The sequence below is a fragment of the Idiotropiscis lumnitzeri genome, chromosome 21, assembly GCF_059441095.1.
Source record: "Idiotropiscis lumnitzeri isolate Australia: NSW breed Sydney's pygmy pipehorse chromosome 21, RoL_Ilum_1.0, whole genome shotgun sequence".
In the NCBI taxonomy this organism is placed as follows: domain Eukaryota; kingdom Metazoa; phylum Chordata; class Actinopteri; order Syngnathiformes; family Syngnathidae; genus Idiotropiscis; species Idiotropiscis lumnitzeri.
In genome coordinates this window covers 4,108,539-4,129,650 of record NC_142411.1, presented here as the reverse complement: position 1 = coordinate 4,129,650, position 21,112 = coordinate 4,108,539, and the positions used below count along the sequence as shown (strand labels likewise).

Here is a 21,112-nt window from a genome sequence, read left to right as displayed (position 1 = left end):
TTAATAATTATGTCCTAATTTAACTAACACAGGGTATTAATTTGTCAGCTTTGTTTTATTGCAGTCCGCTACCAGATCGGCATTCCAAATGGCCACTATCCAAATCTCTCACCAAAGAGGCTAATTTTTAACTTGAGCGTGTGTAACTGAACTCAATTCGACTAAACAAGCACCCTTCGGCGAATGGTGAGCTGAAATTGTTCAAAAAGAGGCGTCAAGCGGTTTACTCAAAACCGAAGAGAAAACAGACTATTAACGCATTGCATATTTCATGCTAATTTGCTAATGCCAACACATAAAGGGGAATGGAAATCAAATCAAACCCTTTAATCAACAGATATTTGATTTATTGCTTTATTAATCTGTCTTGTACTGCCCCCAGCTGGACAAGTTGGGCAGTAGTATATTGGCCATTCAAGTGGTACCAAATGTGACAAAATTAGATTCATTCCCTTTAATTGTGTCATTATTGTATGTTTTTAAATAACGAACAATACCATACAGTGAGTTTTTTCTTATTGTTTCAAGTTACAAACACGGTCAAAGAAGGAATTTAAGTCATACATCAAGGCACATGCATTGGCTCAATAAATCTTGTCAACCACTGGACTGGATGACTGGCCCCAGAGAACTTGAAGACTGGTGCACTGTGATTTCCAATCACTTTGACCCATTTCTTCAAATTTCACTTGAAGACTCATCACTCGGTGATGAAATGCACGAAGGTCACAGGAAAGACTCCACGCCGCGCAGGTTCCGCCTCCACGTGGCCCACCTGAAGCAGAGCGCGGAGAGAGGTCAGAGCGCCGTCAGAACGCCGTCAGCAGAGCGCGCTCACTCACCCACCACTCGCTGTCCTCCTCGCCTTCCACCACAATCACCTCGCCCTCCTCGAACGTCAGCTCGTCAGGGTTGTCGGCGGAACACCTGTAGATGGCCCGGACCCTTTTGGGTCTGGATGCCTGGACCGCACCCGACACACACAAACAAGCCAGATTTCAAAGAAACGCAAAAAAATTATGTCCACCCACAATTTTGCTAATTCAAAGCAAGAAGCCCGCCAATCCAACACAAGGACTTACGCTGAAGGTGGTTCTTGGTTTGGGCGTTGGGGGGGAGGAGTCTTGGGGGGGCAGGACCTGAGAAACTTCATGGAGACGTCACGTTAGTAGCTTGAAAAGTGTGTGTGTGTGTGCGTGCGCGAGTGTAGACGTGCACGTACCTCGCTTGTCTGTTGGAGTCCTCCGAAGAGACGACCTCGGTGGAGCTGCTTTGTTTGATCTGAAACCAGCGAGCATCAAAATTTTGGGAGCACTTCAGAGGATCAAGTCTTAAATCCATTCACAGTCAATTTTCTTAAATTGAAGTGAATTAAATTGAGAGCATTTCCGGTTATTTACCTGATGGGGGATTTGGGTCCGGGTGGTTTGTCAACGGGCGGGGGCAGCGGTGGCACTTTGGGGCGAGGAGGCGGAGCCAGAGGCAAAGGCGGTGGGGAGGAGCGGTTGGCTGTGTTGGGAGGCGGGCCCAAGGAGGGAAGGGGTGTGCTTCGGGGGCCATGGTTGGATGGGGGAGGTGGAGGAGGAGGGGGAGGAGGATCCACTGGGAGAACTGGGGGGGAAAAAAAGGGGGGGGTGGTTAAAGAGTCGTGAAGTTTGACTTGGAAGTAAAACTCAAGGACAGGAAGTACCACTCACCGTACATGGATGTGTTTCTGTCGGGGGTGAGGTTTAAGGTCTGGGGGTCCGACGAAGACCTCTGCCGTCCGATGCTTTCCATGGGGAGCGGTTTATCCGCCTGGCCTCTGGCGGGGGCCCTGGGAGGCAGCGGCGGGTTGGGCCCGTGCGCCAGGTGTCGGTCCAGCACGGCGCCGTACGTCTCGTTGCTGATCATCATGCTGGGAATCTGACTGCGGTGTCTGGCGGTCTGCGCGGGCACGCCAGTACCCACGAAGCAGCTGACGGGTCGGTCCCGCTCGTCACGGCGGGACGGGTTGGGCTGGGGGAGGCATGAACATTCATTTCAGCAAAGGGACGGGTCGCTCGTGTCGATGTCGCTCACCTTCTCATCCAACTCGTCCTCACTCTCGTCCAGGTCGTCGTTATGGAGACGCCACTCGTACTCCACGTGCACGTGAACGTTGAACTTTCCAGAATGGGCCTGAGTCAGCTGACACGCACACGCGAGCATCACCGAGATGAATTTTTTAAATGTAGAAAAAAAAAAAAAAAAAAAAAAAACGGACTCTCACCAGGTCTTCGCATTGAGTGTGTCCGAGTCGTCTGGCCAGGTCCAGTGGTGTTTCTCCACACTCGTTGGCTACGCACACACACACACACACGCAGTGGCACTAACCAAAGTCAACTTTTTGAACATCCCGTCGACGTGATTCAGGTGTTCGTAATCATTCACCTCAACAAAACTATTTGAGTTTCGATAAAAACGACGGCAGAAAGGAACAAATGAACGGTTGGCAACGCGGCGCCGCCGACGCTCGACTCACCGATGGCCACCGACGCTTTCCCCCGAAGCAGAAGTTTCAGGCACTCACTGTTGTCCGTCAAGCAGCAGTAGTGCAACGCCGTGCTTCCCTTGCTCGTCTGCTTGTCCAGGTTGCCGCTACGCACACGCAAGCGGTTATGCACACACGTGTTGATTAAAAACACACACTGAGCGAGTGAGAGACGTTTTTTGGCGTTTACCTATTCTGCGCCAGGAAGTCGACGATATGCAGAGAGTCCCTGTCCACCATGCGCACGGCCAGATGGAGGACCGTCTCGCCCGGCTCCTGAAAGACCGTTTACGAATCATCGTCGTCATCGTCGAGGAATTTTCAAGTGTGAGGCGGCAAGAAGGTCGTACGTGCTGGTGGGGCTGGGGTAAAGCCTCGGTGAGGTCGACGCCCTCGCCGTAGACCTGGATGAGTGCCAGGATGTCGCGGTTGCGTACCGCCTGGTAGAGTGCGTGAAGGCGGTCGTCGGTGTCGACGCAGCGGCGGCGGACCAGCGCCTTGTTTACGTATTTGGACGTGATGAAGTCCTTCCGGCTCTGCCTGCGCGCGGTTTTATCAATCGAGTTTGTCTGTCTCGTATCAAGAATTTTTCAATCTAGTTTCGATCTGGATCTAGCGGGTGCGTGTAAACTCACATGTCACTGGTAGGTTCAGGCTTGGTCACGCCCCCCGCAGAAAGCTCCGCCTCCATGATGTCATTGAAGGCGGCGTTTCCGACATTCTTGGCCAACTGAAAGGCGAGAGCGGCACGTTTGGCGTCGCGATTTCCCGTCGGCGGCCGAGCGGACTCACCAGCAGCTCAGACGTTCCCAGCACGTCCAGGTCCAGACTTTGGATCCTGGAGTAGTGCACCCCGATCTCTCTGTGGATCCCCGAGCACTCGATGCAGATCAGCACGCCAAGGTTGGTGGACAACCACGAGGGACCTGCGCCGTCAGTAAACGCCTCAAACATCCTTCATCCACGTGAGCTGGACTAATGTTAGCGTTAAACCTCACGTGCACACGCAAACGTATGCAAAGACCAGAGCTGGGCTGTCCGTCTCGGGGGCGGAACGGTCCGACCCTGCAACCCGGCCGGACCCCCATTTTGGGGGCATCAAGGACGGTCGCTTTATTTTATTTATTCATTTTCTTGGGCCGACAATTTTTTATAAATAAGGCCAGAGGCTCGAGGCCGGATTGGGACCGAGATCGCGACCACAGGATGAGGGACTGACTGGCAAAAAAGGGTCAAGTGCCCAGCTCTGGCAAAGACACATTCATGACAGAAATGAGAAGCGGCCTAGTCACCGGGAGCGCCGCAGTCGCAGCAGACGCGGTTGCCGTCCATCTTCTTGACGTCGGCGACGATGGCCTTGGTGAGCTCCTGCACGATGTTGTCGCCTTCGTCCTGGTCGCCTTTGAAGGCTTTGCTCAGCGCTTCTTCTTTGCTGTTCTGGAGGACCCACACCCATCTGCGCCCAACGGACGTCGCACATCACCACCGAGGCCACAAAGGCCAGACGGGAAGCGGCTACTCACATCTGGCACTCGGCCTCGTCCTCCGCCTGGAAGTGATACGTCCGGTCGTCTGTGGGGACGGACAACGCACGTTAGAACCATCCGCACGCCTCCTCCGGTCATGTCACACAGCGGGGAGAAAAAAGTCTACACACCCCTGGTCCAAGTCCAGCTATTCTAAACCGTTTTCCACATCCCTTAGAAATATTATGGCAGCAGAGCAAAAAGTTCTTCCCTGTATCCGAGCTCGTCCGCTAGTTCTGATCTTGTCAAGATTCTCTGGTCACGAGTTTGCAATGGCGTTCTCCCGGCGGTGTTGGGGTGCGGCTTACGTGAAAAGAGGTCAAAGTTCCTCTTGTCGTCGGCGTTCTTCTTCACCTGGCACGTCAGCAGGTTCAGTTTGGCCGGCGGTCGATTTGTCTGAAACAAACGCACACCAAAAAAAACTGAGTTAGCGAAAGGAAGAAAAAAAAAAAAGGTGATTTCAGCTGAAATTAAACTCCGCCCCCAACCTACGATGTGATTGTTGCCGATGCAAAAACTTAAAAAAAAAAAAAAAAAAAAATTTAACGAAAAAGTCTTTGCGTGGGTGGTGGCCGGTGGGCGGGGCTTACCGTGGCGTGGCAGATGGTCAGGAAGCCGTTTTTCACCGAGCACTTCCTCTTCTGCCAAACCTTCCTCAGCCTGCGTGACACAACGACGATGAGGACATGATGGCGCCGCCGTCGGCACATCGCGGGGAAGCCGACTCACCCCTCGCTCCTCTTGGACAAAACTCCGGAGCGCTCCGTCCCGTGCGCCTTGTTGCCTTGCAACTGATGCAGGCTGTATCCTTGCTTCTGCTTGGCCGGAGAATCCTGGCAATCAGTCACACAAGGGCCAATTAGGGACCCCCCCTTGGAGGCCCCCCCCCGCCCCCCCAACGACCAACTATCGCACCTCTTTGCTCTCCGACTGCAACGACGCCTTCAGGACGTCTCGGAGCTGAGTCAGCTGTTTCCTCTCGCCATCTTGCGTCTGTTTGATCGCCGTCAGTTCGGACGCCATTTTCTCCACGGAGGGTTTGAGGCTCTCGACGGCCGTCAGCCCATCCTGGAAGAAACTGATTGCGCGCGTGTAGGTGACGCGACGTATTCTTGAGACAATGTGTGTGTGTGTGTGTGTGTCCGTCTACGGTCTTACTTGCACTGCGCGTGGAAATACTTGATGAGGTTCTGCAGGAAGTCGACGCCCTTCTTGACCTTGATGTCGTTCACTTTGAGAAGGTACTGTGAGGAAAGACGTCTAATGTCACTTCCTGTCCCCCGTTAAGGAACGCGCCACCTTTGACCCACCTCGCACATATTCAATTGGAAGACGCGTCGTTCCTTCTCCATCTCCTCTGCGATCTCGCCGCCGCTGAACTCGGTGCGAATCATCCCGTGTTGCTTGGCGTGCTCGCGTTTCTCCTTCTCCAGCTTGGAGCTGTCGACGGCAAAGCCACACTTTCACCGCAAAAGCGCAGCCGGCGGGAAACCCGGCCGAGCGGTCCTCACAGTTTACTCTCGTAATCCTTCCAGGCCTTGTCGAACGGCTTCTTCAGGTCCTGAGGGGACGACACGGGTCACGGGTCACGTGACATGCAGGTCACACATTACACGGGAACATGACACGTAACATGTTTAGAGGTTAGCGTGTCGTGGGACGTGTGGCGTGACGTACCCCCTTGACGCCGCGCAGGTCTCCCTTGAGCAGACTATCCAGCGGGAAGGAGATGATGTTGTTCATGTTCTGGACCTGACAAACAGGAAGTGACATCGGTGGTGAGGCGGGAACATCACCATGACGACGGGGGCACGCGAGCTCACCAGGTTCTTGAAGAGCGCCGTCAGCTCTTTGCTGAAAACGGCGAACTTGAGGAAGGCGGCGCCCACGGCGGCGTCCTCGCCACTCATGCAGTTGTCGCCCAGCTTCTCCATGGCCGACACGTACTGGTCTTCATGCTCCACGTGGGCTGCAACGCATGCGCACACACACGCGTGTTCTTGAGGGGTCAAGTGTATAGGGCCTGATTGATTAATCATCTGATTATGGGTCAAAATAATCCGCCATATAAGCCACGTCCATTGAAATCCACTGGCGGAAAAAACATTTTATTTTTACGCATTGTATATTTAAAAAAAAAAAAAAATCTATATTTTTTTTTTTCCATCGGTCTTAGAAAACAAAATCTTGTCAAGCGTGAAAATGTGTTTCCTATGAGAGTGCTGCACTCCCTCGGCATGCTGGGGCACGGGCGGGAATGGTGGGAATGTTGTGCACGAGGCCACATGTCGGCAAGCACCTCAGTGTGCGTTTGAACGTGCGCCAGTACGCGTGGAAGTGTGCTGCTGAGCGTTGTGTTTGTGTGTGCGTGTGTTTATTTGAGTTCGGGGTGTGGTGGCAGGTCTGTCTGAGGTCCACAGACGTGTCTTGTTGTTGTTGTCATGGCAACATGAGAAAAAAAAATTAAAGACAAGGAGAGCACCTCACCAAGGCCCGACGTGTAAACGGACTTCACCGCCTTCTTCAGCTTGGACAGCACCGAGCGCTCCACGTCCAGAACCTGAATGATCAACGCGCACGCACGCACGCGCACACGCACAAACTGAATATGACTCAACAAGACGCAAGATAGAAGAAATAAGAAGTGGCGTCCTCCCTAATATCAACAAAAGGGAGAAGTTGTACTTCCTGTTGTGATGTAACATGCCGGTCGTCACATGTCACTTCCTGTCAACTTGACATTAAGAACACTTTTGAGTGTCACACGCACGCGTACATGAATGACCCTTCAATTAAACACGCACACGCTTAACGACAGCGATGCAGCTGTGACTTGCTCAAGAGTCACGTGTGTTTGTGTGCACGTGGTAAAATGTGTTCGCGTGCGTGTGTGATAGAAGGGTCAAGTGTCATTATGAACGCTAAACGCTCGCACGTACACTCACACGGACACCCACACAGATACCCCGCACAAGCCCGCCCCCCTCCGCCCGTGCGTGTGCGCGACCTCCTCGAGGGCGTTGACGCTGTTCCTGCAGTGCGTCATCCGCGTGGAGAAGCTGGACGTGGTGGGCGCCTTGTAGTCGTCGTTGCACTCGCCGATGAACTCGGTGACGCTCAGCACGTCCGGCATGGCTGCAGTCGACAGTCCCGACCCGGAAGAGCCGCACGGCCGTGACGTCACGCAGCCTCAGGTGGGGCCAGGAGCGCCACACCTGCTTCACTCACTCGCAACACGTACCCGCGTGCAGCAAAGAGTTGTGGAAGACTTTCAAGTTGTTCTTGACGAGGACTTTCTTCCACTTCGTTGGTGTCCCGACGCGACTGCTCAAATCAAGTCGACGCTCTTTTAACCTACTTCTTCTTCTTCTTCTTCTTCTTCTTCTTCTTCTTCTTCTTCTTGTTCTGCTTCTGCATTTGCTGGGGGCTCGCTCGGCAGTTATTAAAGTTATGAACGGCGTGTTAGCGCCGCCAAGTGGAACATTGAGGTAATAGAAATTACTTTCCCAATCTTCGGCTTCCGGTGGAAACCAGTGCTTACCAACTGGCTGTCCGCGGACCCCCAACGACCACATGGGTAGCCAACGAGGGACCGTTCTAAAAATAGCGCACCAGTGATAGGACATTGTGATTTTCTCAGAATGAGGAAAATGTAAACGCTGGCAGAGATTCATAGATTTTTATCTGCTTCCTAATATAAATATATAAAAACATAATATTTATTAATAACAACAAATTAATTTCAGCATGAATTTGAATAATTAAAAACAGAAGTCAAGTACATAAAATGAGGCTTAAAATGGTTATTAAGCCATTCTTTGTGCTGTGTGGGCGTGTCCGCTGAATATGCTGAAGCCACGCCCCACTCAACTGTCAATCAAATGTGATTTCTCCAATCTGAGGAAAATGGATGCCACTTCCTCAGGCGTTAACCTCAGGCCGGCACATGATCACATGTTAAAGCCAACAAAATATATTCGCTTCAAGCCTCTGCTGCCGGGAATTGCAAGTCATCGGCTTGTCCCCCTCACCAGCTGTGACAATCTTGCATTTTTTTTTTTGTACACTTGACCCACTTTTCATTGTTAGGGTCCATCACACCCTCCTGAATGCCCCCAATCCCCGCCTCCTCTGCCGTTTTAGGGGTTTGACCCTCAAAGGTCATGTGCATCCTCCACTTGTTGGGCCTAAAGAGCCAACACATGTCCCTTCACCCTAGCAAAAGTAGTCAACCATCTCACACACAAAACGCAGCGGACCACATGTGGCCCCCGGGCCGTAGTTTTCTCACCTCTGCACCACATTAGACAAACACACTCAGGAAGACTTTTGACTCAAACGCATTGACAGTAAAACTAAATCGTCATTTTCTTGTTGCTCATCAAACATAACGAATGCAAGAGATGAAGAATGGTCATGGGTGCAAGCCCCTCCCCCCCCAACCCACGCTGTGCAAGGCCAGGGGCACCATCACGCCTCCTTCGTGTCCCACAACACAAATACAACAATGGAACCTCCCCAGGAGCTATGCAATTCGTCCGCCCTTCCACAAAGAAGCACTCCCAAATTAAAGAAATACAAGTCTACATTAACCTCGGCCCTGCAGCCAAAGCGGCCAAGTTGTTTCGGCGCCTGCATCACATTTTAGGCAGTCTGGGTATAAATCCTTCTGTGCTTGTGTATTTTCTTACAGCCATGCACCAGAAACATCTTAACAGGTGCAGCAATTAATGAATAACTAATGGTCAAACTATCAACTATCGTGATAATCAATTAATCATTTAGAGGCCTTGTTTATTTTGAAAGATAATTAATATTAAATAAAAATAGAATTGAGAAAAAACGAATGAAGGAAGAAATTGGCCCTCAGATAAATGACAGCAATTTTTAAAAATTTCAATTTAGAAAACAGGATAGTCTAGTCACATTGGATTTAATGCTATAAACGCACCATTGAAGCAAATAACTTGAAAGTGCAAAAAATTCAGAGCAAGCATTTGATAATGTTGACAGAACATAATAGTGGTTTCATTTTTATTTTCATTACTTTGATTTGGATGCTGAAGGATAAAAAGTGGCTGATAAGCTATTTGAGCTCGGATTGGCTGCGAGAGCGACAAAGGCGCGAAGACGAAAATGACACAAAGCTGAGCTGCGATTGGTCGAGATGAGTAAAAGGCGGGCGGCCGTCCAGAAAGCCGGCCTGCGATTGGCTGACACTCGCGCTCGCTACCGGCGTGTTCAGAAGACGCCGGCCGGTTTGTGTGCGACTGCCTGCAATTCCGAGCTCCTCGCCCAGCCGTTCTGACCGACGGCACAAGCAAACGGAACCGGGCTGGCGGGCTGGCTGGCTGCTGGAAAAAGCAAGAAAGTCGGACTTGACTTACGGCAGGCGGCCACCATGGTTCCGCAGCGGCACGGCGGAAAAGCTGCGGCGGCTCACATCAAGCGGCCCATGAACGCCTTCATGGTTTGGTCCAAAATGGAGCGCAGGAAGATCATGCAGCAGTCACCCGAAGTGCACAACGCCGAGATCTCCAAGCGGCTCGGGAAGCGATGGAAGTCTTTGGACAAGTCCGAGAAGGTTCCGTTCATCCGCGAGGCTGAGCGGCTGCGCCTGCAGCACATGGCCGACCACCCCGGCTATAAGTACCGACCCAAGAAGAAGAGCAAGACGGGCTCCTCGGGAGCCCCCAAGCAACCGAGCCCGAACCGGCGCGGCCGCTTCGTGCTCAAGTGGGACTTCAGCGACTCGGACGATGACGACGAAACCGCCGCGGAGCCGGATGAAGATTCGGTTCGGCTCTTGTACGCCCGGCAGGCCGGCGGAACCTTCTCTCCCGACTCGTCGTCCTCGTCGCGGTCCAGTTCCTCGTGCTGCGGGGACGACCTGGACCGCGAGGTGTTTTCCCTCAGCCCCGCACCCTCGGAACCGACAAATCTAAGCCTCTCGCTGGTGGACAAGGATTTGGACAAGGACCCGAGCGGAACCGAGCGGGTTCGCGGCTCCCACTTCGAGTTCCCGGACCACTGCACGCCCGAACTTAGCCGGATGATAACCGGAGACTTCTCGGATCTTCTCTTCACCTTCTGAACTGGAAGGGACTAAAAAAAAACAATAAGTGCAGTTTTTACCACTTTTCCTCTTTTTTCATTCAGACTTGTACTTTTTATTTGCTCGATTTTCTAAAAAAAGAAAGAAATGGGGAAAAAAAAAACGCAAATGTTTTTCATGCACTATTTAGTTTGCCTTTAAAGCGCTGGAAGTTTTTTTTTTTTTTTTGGTCATGTGTTATTAGTGTAATTTCTGCTCCTGTTTTGTAAAAAAATGGAAGGAAAAACGTGACAAAAATCACAATAAATGGGATGCAACACCATCTCGTTTTTATTTTTTTAAATACGTCACATTAGCGTGCACATTTTTTTTCCTACTTCATAACACGTCACGACATGCACACTTGACATGTCATCGTACGGCATGACGTCATTCTGATCTTGTTTAGTGATTGACATCAAAATATCACATCTGTCAAGACGCAGGGAGGGAAGGTGAAATGAACACGCACGACATTGGGCGCACTGCCTGTCAATCACAAATGTTTATAAATGATCACATTTCAGCACATTTTTTTTTTTGTGTGGCAAACATCTAAAGCAGCGATCCCCAACTTTTTGTGTGCGCCACAGACCCGTTTTGTCTTAAGTTATATTTTTGATGGGTCACTTTGATGGCGAAAATGAGTTGTCATTAATGGGACATCCAAAATTATGGGGAAATTATTTGGCCTCGATTTGAGTCTTGGAATAAATATTCTGTTAAGCCTGTCAGTTAAGTATGGTTGGGGACCGCTGAGCTCAAGAACATCAAGCGCAGATTTGGCGTCACGACAAGTTAACTGACATCTACAAAGACGAAAAATCACGAGAAGGCTTGCAAACGGAAAATCTCCACAAAGTTAGGCTGCGAAATTTCAAATTGGAAACTGGCCGTGGAAATCCGTGACAATTTTGGGTCATCGAATGCGCTTTTGCATCCAAGCATCATTTGCATACTTGCATGCCAAGTAGACCACTCGCTTGCTCAAACGAACAAAAGATTCTGTCATGGAAATTATCATGAGCGTCAAGCGTTTTGCACTTTTCAAGGTTAGGCCCCGTTCCCCATTACCTGTTTGAAAACCAACCTTCATTTTTTTTTTTTTAATTCCCACTTTCTTCCCATTGAAAGTTCCCAACTTTGAATATTTCCAGAATTTTGCAAGATGAATCACAAGTGACAGGAAGTCACAGGACGCTCTCGCGCTCCTCTCCGAAGGCGACGGCGTCCGCCGTCATGGTGCAGACCTCGGGAGGGTCTCCCGGCTTCAGGCCCCTCTTCAGGTGGACCACGCGCACATTTTCGTTGTCAGGGCCGGGGCGGGTGGCGGTGGCGGTGGAGGCGGGCGGGATGATGGCGTCGCTGGCGGGGGTGGGGCGGGGCGTGTGGCTGGGCTGTTCGCCTTGTTGGGCGTTGGTGTTGTTGTTGAGCGTGACGCTGGGGGTGCGGTTCAGGTTCCAGGTTCCGGTCTCGGAAGCGGGCCAGGCCTCCTCGGGACTGCAGATGGACATGCGGCTTTCAGTGGCGTCCCGCAGGGCGGCGGGGAGGCCGGTGGGGGGGCCTCGTTTGCGAGCGGCGCCTTCCTCGTTCAGCAGGATCAAGTCGGTGCGTTCCGCCTGCGACAGGTCAGCCTCCTCGTCCTGCAGCGAGTGGTTGGGCGAGCTCTCGTTGGAGCGCACGCCCGAGTCGGACGAGTCCTTCTTGTCCAAGGTGGCGTCCGACAGGTAGTCCTTCCCCTTCAGGGCGAGGGAGCAGCCGCCCGCTTTGGCCTCCGGCAGCGCTGCCTTGCCGTCTTTCAGCAGCAGGCTGTCGGACTCCTCAGACTCGTCGTCACTGGTTAGCTTCTGGTAGCGTAGGCCGCCGCCGCCGCCGCCCGCCTTGGCGCCCGGGAAAAGGCCACCGCGGTCCGCCGAGGTCTTGCGAGCCAGCAGGGACTTGGACGACCCGTGGTCGCCCTTCTCGTCTTCTTCTGTGATAGGATCCAGCGCCTCGCCGTCGGCGTTGTCGGCCGCGGCTTTGACGCTGCCCCTCTTGCTCACCAAGGCCTTGCGTCCGTCTTGCTCCACGGCGTCCTTGCCACCCTGGTCCAGAGGCGGCGTCATGAAGTGTCCAGGCTGAGGCTGGACCGGCCTATCGCCGCCCCCGGCGCCCTCCAACTGGGCCATCTGCGCAATGTACTCCTGGTAAGCGCATCGGTACTCGGCTTGCTGTTTATCCGTCAGTTTGGCAATGTCGTTGCTGGATTCCTGCGAGTTGAGGCTCGTGATGCTGCCGGTGCGCTGGGGGCCGCCCTGGAAAGAACAAACCAGCATGGTCACATGACAGGAAGCGGCATCTCAGACTAACTTTGATTGCCGAGTTCCCTGACCATCCACGGTGCGCCGGCGTGTCTGAGCGGCTGCTGCTCCTCCAGCCCGATCGTGCTGAGGTCGTCGAAGCTCAGAGTGAAGCTGTACATCGGCGACACGTCGCTGGGGGCGTGGCCGGCGCGGGACGACACCCCAGCCCGCCGACCCGCCTCAGGGTGCCCCCCGGCGCCGCCGCCTTGCTCACTGGCGGCCTCCTCGTACAGCACCTGACTCTCCACCTGACGCATTTCCAGCACCTGCGAGGACAGGACGCGAGGTGAGCGCACGGCGGGACCGGGTAGCGTGCCGAGCGTTCGGTCGCCGCGCTCACGCTGGCTCGGAAGAGCTGCCAGTCTCCGAAGTTCATGTTCATCTCCTTCTTCAGTTCGTCCACGTTGCACTGCGACAGGACTCGTCCGTTCACGTTGGCCTGGAGAGCGAGAACGCGACGCAGATCATCGCCCACATGATCGTAACGACCACGTGACGTGCGGCGGCGCTCACCTTTCTGATGGTGGCGGTGTAGGCGGCCAACATGCCCTGGTCCATGCCCGGGATCTGTCCCACGTGCTCGCACACGCCATCTGTCGTCATGGCGCTCAGGAGGGTCGGCGGGGTCGCCGAAGCCATGGAGGCGGAGCCCTGAGAGATAAATCACACAGCAGCCGTGTTTGATTTGTGATCGATGACGAACGGTATGGAGAGCGGGACTCGTGTTTGCTTTGGCTCAACGTGTCCTAATCATCATCATCCTCTGAGCGTCTACGTGCGTCCGTCGATGGTTCTAACGCTCCGGGCGTGATGTTTGAAAAGGCACGCAGTGTGGCGGTACTTACACTTGCGGGGGTGTCGCGGCGGGCCGCGCTCTTAAAGATCATGCGAGGAAGGAGGTGTGATGGGTAGGCCGCCAGCAGGGGGCGTGGCGGATGGTGAAGATGGTGGTGGTGGGGGAAATATGGCTGAGGCAGAAAGAAAATCAACACAACGCAAATCAAACATGAACGTGACAAATGATGGCTGGGAAGTGGACGCGTGGACTCTTGCTGATGGAGGACATACAGAAATGGCAAAGCTCGCAATATTATCTGTACTCTTCCTAAAAAAAAAAAAAAAAATATCCATCAGGCACGCCGTACTGCAGCGGATGCGGCGTGAGACTGACCCTGTTGTAGAAGGGGTGCTGAGGTCCGGCCATGCCGCTGTAGTAGCTGCTGTGAGGAGGCGGCGGCACCACGGCTCCCGCCGGCGGGTTGAACGGTCCGCTGAAGGAAGCGGAAGGCGAGCACGCCGACGACACCTGACTGTACATGGAGGTGGGACGCGGCTGGACCTCCTGCAGGGTCGGGTAGCCCACCGCGCCGAGGTTCATCTGCTCGCGGGCCGCACGCACGTCTGGGCGCGGGAAAAATGCAGAGAAGGGAGTCAGTGAAAGCACGAAGGACGAGGATGTACAGAAGGAATCATGTTGAGAAGGAAGGAGGTGAAGAACAAAGAAGAAAATGTGCATCAGGTCGAGAAGGAGGCGGAGACGGCGGCGCAAAAGTACCGGCGATGATTTCTCGCAGTTTGGGGTCGAGGTTGACGGTGCAAGGCAGGAAGGTGCGAATGTCCCTGGCGGTCAGGACGGGCGTCCTCGAGGACAGAAACACTTCGAAGGCGCGAACGTCTCCGTCGATCTCCAGCAGCGGTTCCACATCTTTGGTGGTGGGGATGTTCCTCAGCACCCTGAGCGAGACGAAGGTCACGTTCGGCCCGCGTCCGCCGGAAGCCCGCCGCGGCACTGTCAGCGCTCACCTCTCGTAAATGTTCTTGAGCGTGGCCTGGTCGGGAACGCCGTCGCTCTCTTCCAGGAAGAGGATGAGCCAGGATGTCCTGTAAGGCCACTGCTCCGTCAGGTTGATCCACGACGCCAGGCGGTCCCAGTTGAACGAGATCTGATTGGCTCTCAGCAGACGACCTGCGCGCGGTTAACGCAGATCGGATTAGCTGCAGGCGCACCGCCGTGGCGCGCCCGGACGCCGCGAGCGATCCGCCGCTGACCGGTGACGGAGACGATGTTGAGGAGTCTCCTCATGCTCTGAGGGCTGATGTCCGTGAACCAGTCTTCGGCCACCATCAGCTTGGTCAAGTCGAACGACATCTGGCGAGTCACCGAGCGGTGGACTTGCCGACGCCGGTATGTGTCCTGCGCGCACGACAACGGGCAGCGTCACCAAGGCCGCAAACATTTTCTTTGTTGGTTTTGGCAAGCCGTGGTAATCTTACCCGGCGGCTGAGGGTTCCCTTGCTGCCAAACCTGGTGAGTTCTCCCAAGCTGTGCTGCGACAACTTCCTGTCCAGCTCCTCGTGCCATCCTCCACCCTCAGCGCTGGCGGCGTCCCCGTTAGCGGGAACGCCGGCGTTGGCCGAGGCACCGCCGCCCATCTTTCTGGCGCTGGACAGGCCTCTGCTGTTGAGGAAGACGGGCAGGTGGACGATGTTCCTCATGTAGTCGTGTCCGTTGACAAAGTCCCGCAGGACGCTGTTGAGGTTCTGGTTGATGGCCTTGATGATGATGTGCGGGTCGCTGGCGAAGATGGAGATGAAGGGACCTTTGGAAAAGAGGACGCGCACCTGCGGGATGGCGTTTCGTGTCAGCGATATTACGAAATGACGCAACTGAATTCATTTGAGAGGCTTTCAGGTACACGTGCGAGGCGGAAAACTCTCACCGTGTCGAGCATCTGCAGAACTTTGTCCTGCTCACACGAGTCCAAGCTGTCGATGACCACCGCCAACCTGGTCTGGTGCTGAGTGAAGCCGTCGATGGTCTTGGCCATCTTGGCCATCAGCTCGACTTCGCTCTTCAGAACCTGAAAGACACGTTGCCTTTAGCGGCTTCTTTGGCCCGCACGCAACGTCCATCCTGACCTTCATGAAGCCTTCGCTCTTGAGTTTGTGCATCTTGTTCGCGGCGCCGTGCAGCCGCTTCCTCTGCGAGTTGAGCACCGAGTCGGACACGCGCCACCACGTGCGGCAGTTGAGCAGGACGGCCACGCCCACCACGGCGCCCAGCGCCATCAGGACGCCGTTGACCGTCCGGTTGTCGCCGCCCACCCGGAAGACGGCCAGGAGCGCCACGCCGCTCACCAGGCAGCCCACCACCAGCGCGAAGAGCACGAACGACGGCACGCAACATGTCTTCTTCCACTTGCTCTTTCCTGCAAGCGAACCGACATGCCGTGTGCGTTTTTTGTTTTTTTTTGGAGGGCCTCGCATGTGTGCATGCCTACCTTGCGTCTCATCCGTCTTGAAGACCCTGAAGAGGCGAGTGGCGAGGAATCCAAACTCCCTCTCGCACGCGTCCGACAGTGTGGCGATCATTTCGGCCATCGAAGTCTCGCCGCCGACGCTTGACAGCCGATTGTAATCGGTGAATAGAAACCTGCGGCGTGGGATGACATCACCATGAACTCAATGACATCACAGTGACATCATTGCATCATTGTTACGTTCCCATGACATCACTTGGACATGATCGGCGCTGAAGTACGGCGGTCCGCAGGCGTTACCTGACGGGCAGCGCTCGGGCGCTCTGCTCAGGGAGCTCCGGCGGATTGACGAACATGAGCTTGAGGAGGAGCTCCAAGTATCCTACGTGGCGGGCCAGGCGGTTGCTGAGGAGCCACGCCCAGTTCCAGTTGTCCCCCTCGCGCCGGCCCCCGAAGTAGACCACCACTGCGGACGACAAAGAAGAAGGCCTATTTAGCGCGAAGGAGCGAGCGCCATGACGGCGGCGCTCACCAAAGAAGATGTAGAGCAGCGCCAGTAGGCTGAGCGAGACGGCCACGGCCAGCTTGGGGTCCAAGGTGAAGCCCAGCACCAGCGCCACGGTGCCGCACAGGAGGAGCGACAGGACGGCCGCCAGCCACGACAAGCCCAACAGCGGCTCCATCTGCTGGCCGGCGAACGTCTTCATCTCGTCTGACCGCAACACACGCCAACGCACATGTCCTTAATCGGCCCCCGTGCGAGCGTGAGCGTGCACGTGCGCGCTCACCTTCGAGCTTCTTGAGCAGGAAGGACTTTCCGCTGCCCCACTGCGCGTAGAGGCCCACGCAGATGGGCGGCTGCATGGTGGGCTCGCTGAGGATGTCGGCGAGGGCCGAGCTGTACAGGTCGTAGCCCAGCATGTCGCCGTCCGACTCGGTGGGCGACAGGTGACCTGCGGGAGGGGAGCGGCAGCCGGTGAGCCGGCGGGCGGGTTCTGGATGATGGCGGGCCGGGTCACCTACGGGCGCCGAAGATCTGCGTGAGGATGCTTTTCTGGTGGCTGCAGTCGATGTTGTACGGCGTCTCGCCCGCCTTGTTGGGCCGGTAGAGCAGGCGGCCGTCTTTGGGGTTTCGCAGGAGCAGCTCGGCCAGGCGGCGGCTGCGTCCTCGGATGGCGATGTGCAAGGGTGTGTCTCCTCTCTGGGGAAATTCAGACGAGCGCACCAGTCGTCAGCTCGATCGCAAACGGATTGGCGGAATTTCCAAGGAAAAGACGAGAAGATGAGGAGAGACCAGCCACGCCACTAATTTTAAAATGCGTGTGTGTGCGTCTGACCTTGTCGACGGCGGACACCTTGGCCCCTTTATCCAGCAGCAGCTCGACAATCTCGATGCTCCTCATCTTGGTGGCTTTGATCAGCGGCGTCTCGCCGTCCTGCAACGGGAAGTGGAGGCGTCGCCGTGACTTCCTGTCGGCGTGTGGCGCGGGCTTGGCGCGTCTCACCTTGGTGCACGTCTCCGTGTCGGGGTTGCACTGCAGGATGTCGCGCACCATGGAGGCGTTGCCTTTCTCCACCGCCCAGTAGAGCGCCGTCTTACTCTCCTGGACGCATCACCGTCATCATCAACATTCATCGCCATCGTGATCGGCCGTCAACGACATCATCATCATCACGTACCTGCCCCCGAATGTCGATGTCGGCGTATTTGTGCAGCAGAGCTTTGACTATTTCCACGTGGCCCCCCCTCACTGCTCCGATCAGAACCGTGTCGCCGCTCTGCACATTTTTTTACATTGTATTAATTTGTGTCATTATGCATGTTTTAAACGAGTTTATTATAAAATGTTATTTTTCTTATGAAAGAAAAACGACCAAGGTTGAAAGTACGGCGGGCGCCATGCTTGCGGAGGCAGCGCCTCACCCGGTCGGGAATGTTGACGTAAGTGCCGGCGTCGAGGAGGTCCTGCACGATCTCGGTGTAGCCTTCCTTGGCGGCGATCATCAGCGCCGTGTTGCCGTCTTTGTCCGTCATGTTGACGTTGGGGTTGCGCTTCAGCAGCTCCTTCACCACATCCGTGAAGCCACCCTTCACCGCCACGATCAGCGCCGTCATGGAGTTCTGCCGGGAGGCGGGGCGTCAGTTGGCCGCGCGCCACCCCGACGCTGGCGCAGACCGATGCTTACCGCTCCATCCTGGTCGACGTCGGCGCCGTTCTCCAGCAAGTGCGTGACGCACTCGAAATGGCCTTTCCTCGCCGCCCAGATCAGAGACGTCGTCCCGTACTAACACACACACACACACACCCCCTCAGAACATGAATGTGCGTCCAAGCGAGCATCAACATTTGTGTGTGGCTGGTGTTGTCACCTTATCCGAGCAGTTGACTTTAGCTCCGCCGTCCAACAGGAGTTTAACGATGTCGGCATGACCTCGCCCGGACGCCCAGATGATGGGGTACACGCTGTACTGCTGGGGCCAGGCGAATACAACATCATGAAATCAGCCCACACACACTTGTTTGCCACACATGTTTAGGTCTCAATTGCGCCCCCTGTTGTGCGCATGCTACCTGTCCGGTGGTGTTGGGGTTGGCGCCTTGCTCCAGCAGCACCTTGGTGACCTCCACACGACCTTTATACGAAGCCCACATGAGCGCCGTCCATCCTCCCTGACACATAAACGGCAGACTCAAATTATATCAAGCTGCCGCGGAGCTGCCGGCAGCCGATTGGCTAATGACATGGAGGGGAAGCGCACCACATCGCGATGCTCAATGTAAGCGCTGTTCTCCAGGAGCTCCTTCACGACCTCCACGTGACCTTCCTTGGCAGCTGAGATTAGTGCCGACCAGCAGTCCTGAACGCAAGCATGCGCACATTATACAGTTAAATACATGCAACACAACCACGAAGGCATATACAAACACAAAACACACACATGTGCACATTTTCCCGAACACAAATCCACACACACAAAAACAAGCACATTTAAAAAAAACACACACACACACATATCCAGCCATGGTTACCATGCCATCATCAGCACTTATCTTGTTGCTTGGCAACAGCACTGCTCCCCAACCCGACGCTCCTCCCTCACCCCCATCTGTTTTGCTCACCACGTCGTCCAGGTTCACATTGGCCCCTCGCCGGATGAGCTCCTGCACGATTTCCAGGCTCCCCTGCTCGGCGGCCAGCATCAGCGGCGTCTGCCCGTTCTGACCACAACAATACACACACGTTTCCATATCGCATCTACAGTATTTAGTACCGCAAATGTCCACTAAATGAAAAATTATGACTGATTCTGAACAGTAATTCATAATTCCCTAAGTGAGCTAGCATTATTATCACATACGTCGCTGCGTCCGTCCACTTCCTTGAACCGGTCCAGATGGTCCCGCAGGGCCGTCACGTTCTCCTCCTCTACGTGGCCAAACAGCTTCTGGATGGCCAGCGTGGTCATCTTGATGGATGTGGTGGTGTCCATCTTGGCGGTATCTCACAGCGTGCAGCCTCTGCACACGCAGACAAAACAAGCTGTCACTGCGCTCCCTGCAGGCACATCCCACACATGCACATGGCGGGCTGCAGGGGGCGCGTTAGTGATGATGCCGTCATGCACCTGTCTCTGCAGCACTTTTTTTTTTTTAAATCAAGTAATAAATATATAAACAGGTCCAAAAGGGGAATTGAATGCGTACATGAAACATGTTTTGTACCATCAAATGACACCCACTAATCGAATTCGAAAACATTGACGTGTGGTTACCATGGCAACACACTGCAGCGAGCTATTTCGCAAACGTCTAGTTATGTATAATGATAATATTACTATTAATAACCGGATAACGATTATGAATATGTGACTAAAATTCGCTCGACTATTTATTTTCAACGCATGACTCATTCGAATTCAGCATTTTTGCTGCCAAGATGACGCCCATGTAAGCGTACAAACGTCGTTGAAATAATAACCTTCGAGCTCTCCGTGACATTGAAAAGGACTGACATTGCGCTCAAACGCAGCAGGAAACAAACAAAAAGGTGAAGGTTATTCTAATTCTTGCCATGAAAAAAAAAAAACATTATTCGACACCCGCCAAGCGGATTTAACGGGCCAAGTGTCAATCAAACGTTTCAAGGATGCTTGATGGCCGTTCGAAGGCAACAACAAATGTTTACCGGGAGAATCAAGTGGTTTCAGTCCAGGTGGTCTTGGCGGTGGCTGCGGTGGCCGGTTCTGCGGGTTTCTGTCGCAGTCTTTCTGTGGGTTTGTATTGGATGTCAGCCGAGGTTCAACTCATTATTCGTCCCGAACAACAGCCGCAGCAGCCATCTTGATCAAGACTAACCAGCCACACGGCAAACTCCGCTAATGACATGCACATTTCCGCTCACACCTGACAAAGTAATAGCGCATACAGCACTTGTCTTTCAACAAGGGTAAACAACTAATCAGTTATATTAATATTCGCATTCCCCACGCATCTATCTTTGATCTGGTTAGTAATTTTAATATTTTCGCAATATATTCTGGTCTCTGGTCGCTTGGCGCGAAATGCTTATTTTATTTTGAAAGAGTATTATGTTGCTATTTCATTGTATCATGACGCACTTGACAAAAGACTCGGATGATGGAATGCGAGTGAAGAAAAACAATAACGTAAATATACCAAATCTCTTAGTAACCGTGCTCATCCCGCGACCAAACACTTTAATTATTATTTTTTTTATTTTTAGAAGTGAGCGCGCTTGCCGAGTTGGCGAAACGCTCTCGTGCAGGCGTTAACGACTCTGAAGGACCTTTATCATGTTCCAAAAGTGAACTTGGAACATTTCGAAGTGTTTATGATGCTGACGTGTTTCTGAGACGTGACTCCTTCAGCCTGAGCACAAACGACACGCTAAGGCCTTCGAGGGTGTTCTGCATGTATGCGATACAAAATACTGGGGAAAGCTTGACGTTACAAAAAAAAAAAATTTTTTTTTTAATACACTGACTGTATGAATCCAGGGTACTCATAGAAGCAAACTGACGAGACAATGAGGCACACCTGGAAAAGACATGAGTGCCTGCCTGGACTGAGCTGGTTTGTTGAACTCAAAGAACATGGCTGACGAGAACAGCTGGAAAAGAAAATCTAAGCATAACAAGACACATGGAACAAAAATGAAAGTAAACTAAACAAAAACAAATCATTTAAGTAAATGCATATCAAGATGCAACACTTGATCTGTATAAATCATTCCATTCCAATCAGTTAATTAATGGACATCACTTTTTGAAAGTGTTCTGTAAATGACATTGAGTTGAGTCAATAAATGACGAAAACACCAAGTGGCAATCCAAAGGACTAGGCACCATTGTTGTC

The 21,112-nt window shown here is 53.5% G+C and overlaps 3 protein-coding genes across 7 annotated transcripts; 1 reads left to right on the top strand and 2 right to left on the bottom strand.

The window, feature by feature from the left end:
* Positions 1–325: 325 nt before the first annotated feature.
* Positions 326–7,439, bottom strand: LOC148316561 (arf-GAP with SH3 domain, ANK repeat and PH domain-containing protein 2-like). Of its 2 annotated transcripts, none has more exons than XM_088286347.1 (26): positions 7,046–7,439; positions 6,526–6,598; positions 5,862–6,007; positions 5,716–5,790; positions 5,550–5,599; positions 5,349–5,478; positions 5,197–5,282; positions 4,954–5,116; positions 4,768–4,871; positions 4,629–4,698; positions 4,347–4,434; positions 4,036–4,084; positions 3,805–3,968; positions 3,305–3,438; positions 3,148–3,242; positions 2,863–3,052; positions 2,703–2,788; positions 2,504–2,619; positions 2,252–2,319; positions 2,062–2,169; positions 1,698–1,998; positions 1,401–1,611; positions 1,223–1,281; positions 1,083–1,147; positions 843–962; positions 326–775 (listed from the first exon to the last, which is right to left on the bottom strand). In XM_088286347.1, exons 1-26 carry the CDS (start codon positions 7,169–7,171, stop codon positions 701–703), a joined length of 2,952 nt encoding a protein of 983 aa, XP_088142473.1. In that variant the 5' UTR covers positions 7,172–7,439; the 3' UTR covers positions 326–700. The 2 variants fall into 2 exon arrangements, with proteins under 2 accessions (XP_088142473.1, XP_088142474.1); XM_088286348.1 differs by having other exon boundaries at positions 1,401–1,602.
* A 1,785-nt stretch (positions 7,440–9,224) lies between these two features.
* LOC148316560 (transcription factor Sox-11-B-like) lies at positions 9,225–10,724 on the top strand. The gene has a single exon (XM_088286041.1). The coding sequence runs from the start codon at positions 9,440–9,442 to the stop codon at positions 10,130–10,132; it is 693 nt and encodes a 230-aa protein (XP_088142167.1). The 5' UTR covers positions 9,225–9,439; the 3' UTR covers positions 10,133–10,724.
* Positions 10,401–20,118, bottom strand: kidins220b (kinase D-interacting substrate 220b). Of its 4 annotated transcripts, none has more exons than XM_088286038.1 (28): positions 19,923–20,117; positions 19,096–19,255; positions 18,857–18,955; positions 18,496–18,594; positions 18,308–18,406; positions 18,106–18,207; positions 17,922–18,020; positions 17,659–17,856; positions 17,415–17,513; positions 17,240–17,338; positions 17,072–17,170; positions 16,758–16,935; positions 16,523–16,687; positions 16,267–16,446; positions 16,035–16,200; positions 15,756–15,907; positions 15,394–15,683; positions 15,195–15,335; positions 14,749–15,096; positions 14,524–14,668; positions 14,278–14,440; positions 14,030–14,208; positions 13,646–13,875; positions 13,320–13,442; positions 12,988–13,125; positions 12,815–12,913; positions 12,504–12,740; positions 10,401–12,426 (listed from the first exon to the last, which is right to left on the bottom strand). In XM_088286038.1, exons 2-28 carry the CDS (start codon positions 19,225–19,227, stop codon positions 11,323–11,325), a joined length of 5,163 nt encoding a protein of 1,720 aa, XP_088142164.1. In that variant the 5' UTR covers positions 19,228–19,255; positions 19,923–20,117; the 3' UTR covers positions 10,401–11,322. The 4 variants fall into 4 exon arrangements, with proteins under 4 accessions (XP_088142164.1, XP_088142165.1, XP_088142163.1 ...); XM_088286039.1 differs by having other exon boundaries at positions 18,106–18,204; XM_088286037.1 differs by having other exon boundaries at positions 15,394–15,907; positions 19,923–20,118.
* Between the last annotated feature and the right edge of the window lie 994 nt (positions 20,119–21,112).

Coding starts and splice junctions, on each gene's coding strand:
- LOC148316561 (XM_088286347.1), bottom strand. CDS start 7,171: ATGCCGGACGTGCTGAGCGTCACCGAGTTCATCGGCGAGTGCAACGAC. Junction 4,872..4,953: donor TGCAGTCGGAGAGCAAAGAG/GTGCGATAGTTG, acceptor ACTGATTGCCAG/GATTCTCCGGCCAAGCAGAA. Junction 2,170..2,251: donor ACACTCAATGCGAAGACCTG/GTGAGAGTCCGT, acceptor TGTGCGTGTCAG/CTGACTCAGGCCCATTCTGG.
- LOC148316560 (XM_088286041.1), top strand. CDS start 9,440: ATGGTTCCGCAGCGGCACGGCGGAAAAGCTGCGGCGGCTCACATCAAG.
- kidins220b (XM_088286037.1), bottom strand. CDS start 19,227: ATGGACACCACCACATCCATCAAGATGACCACGCTGGCCATCCAGAAG. Junction 16,936..17,071: donor AGGTGTCCGCCGTCGACAAG/GTCAGACGCACA, acceptor GAATTTCCCCAG/AGAGGAGACACACCCTTGCA. Junction 14,209..14,277: donor CTCAAGAACATTTACGAGAG/GTGAGCGCTGAC, acceptor CGTCTCGCTCAG/GGTGCTGAGGAACATCCCCA.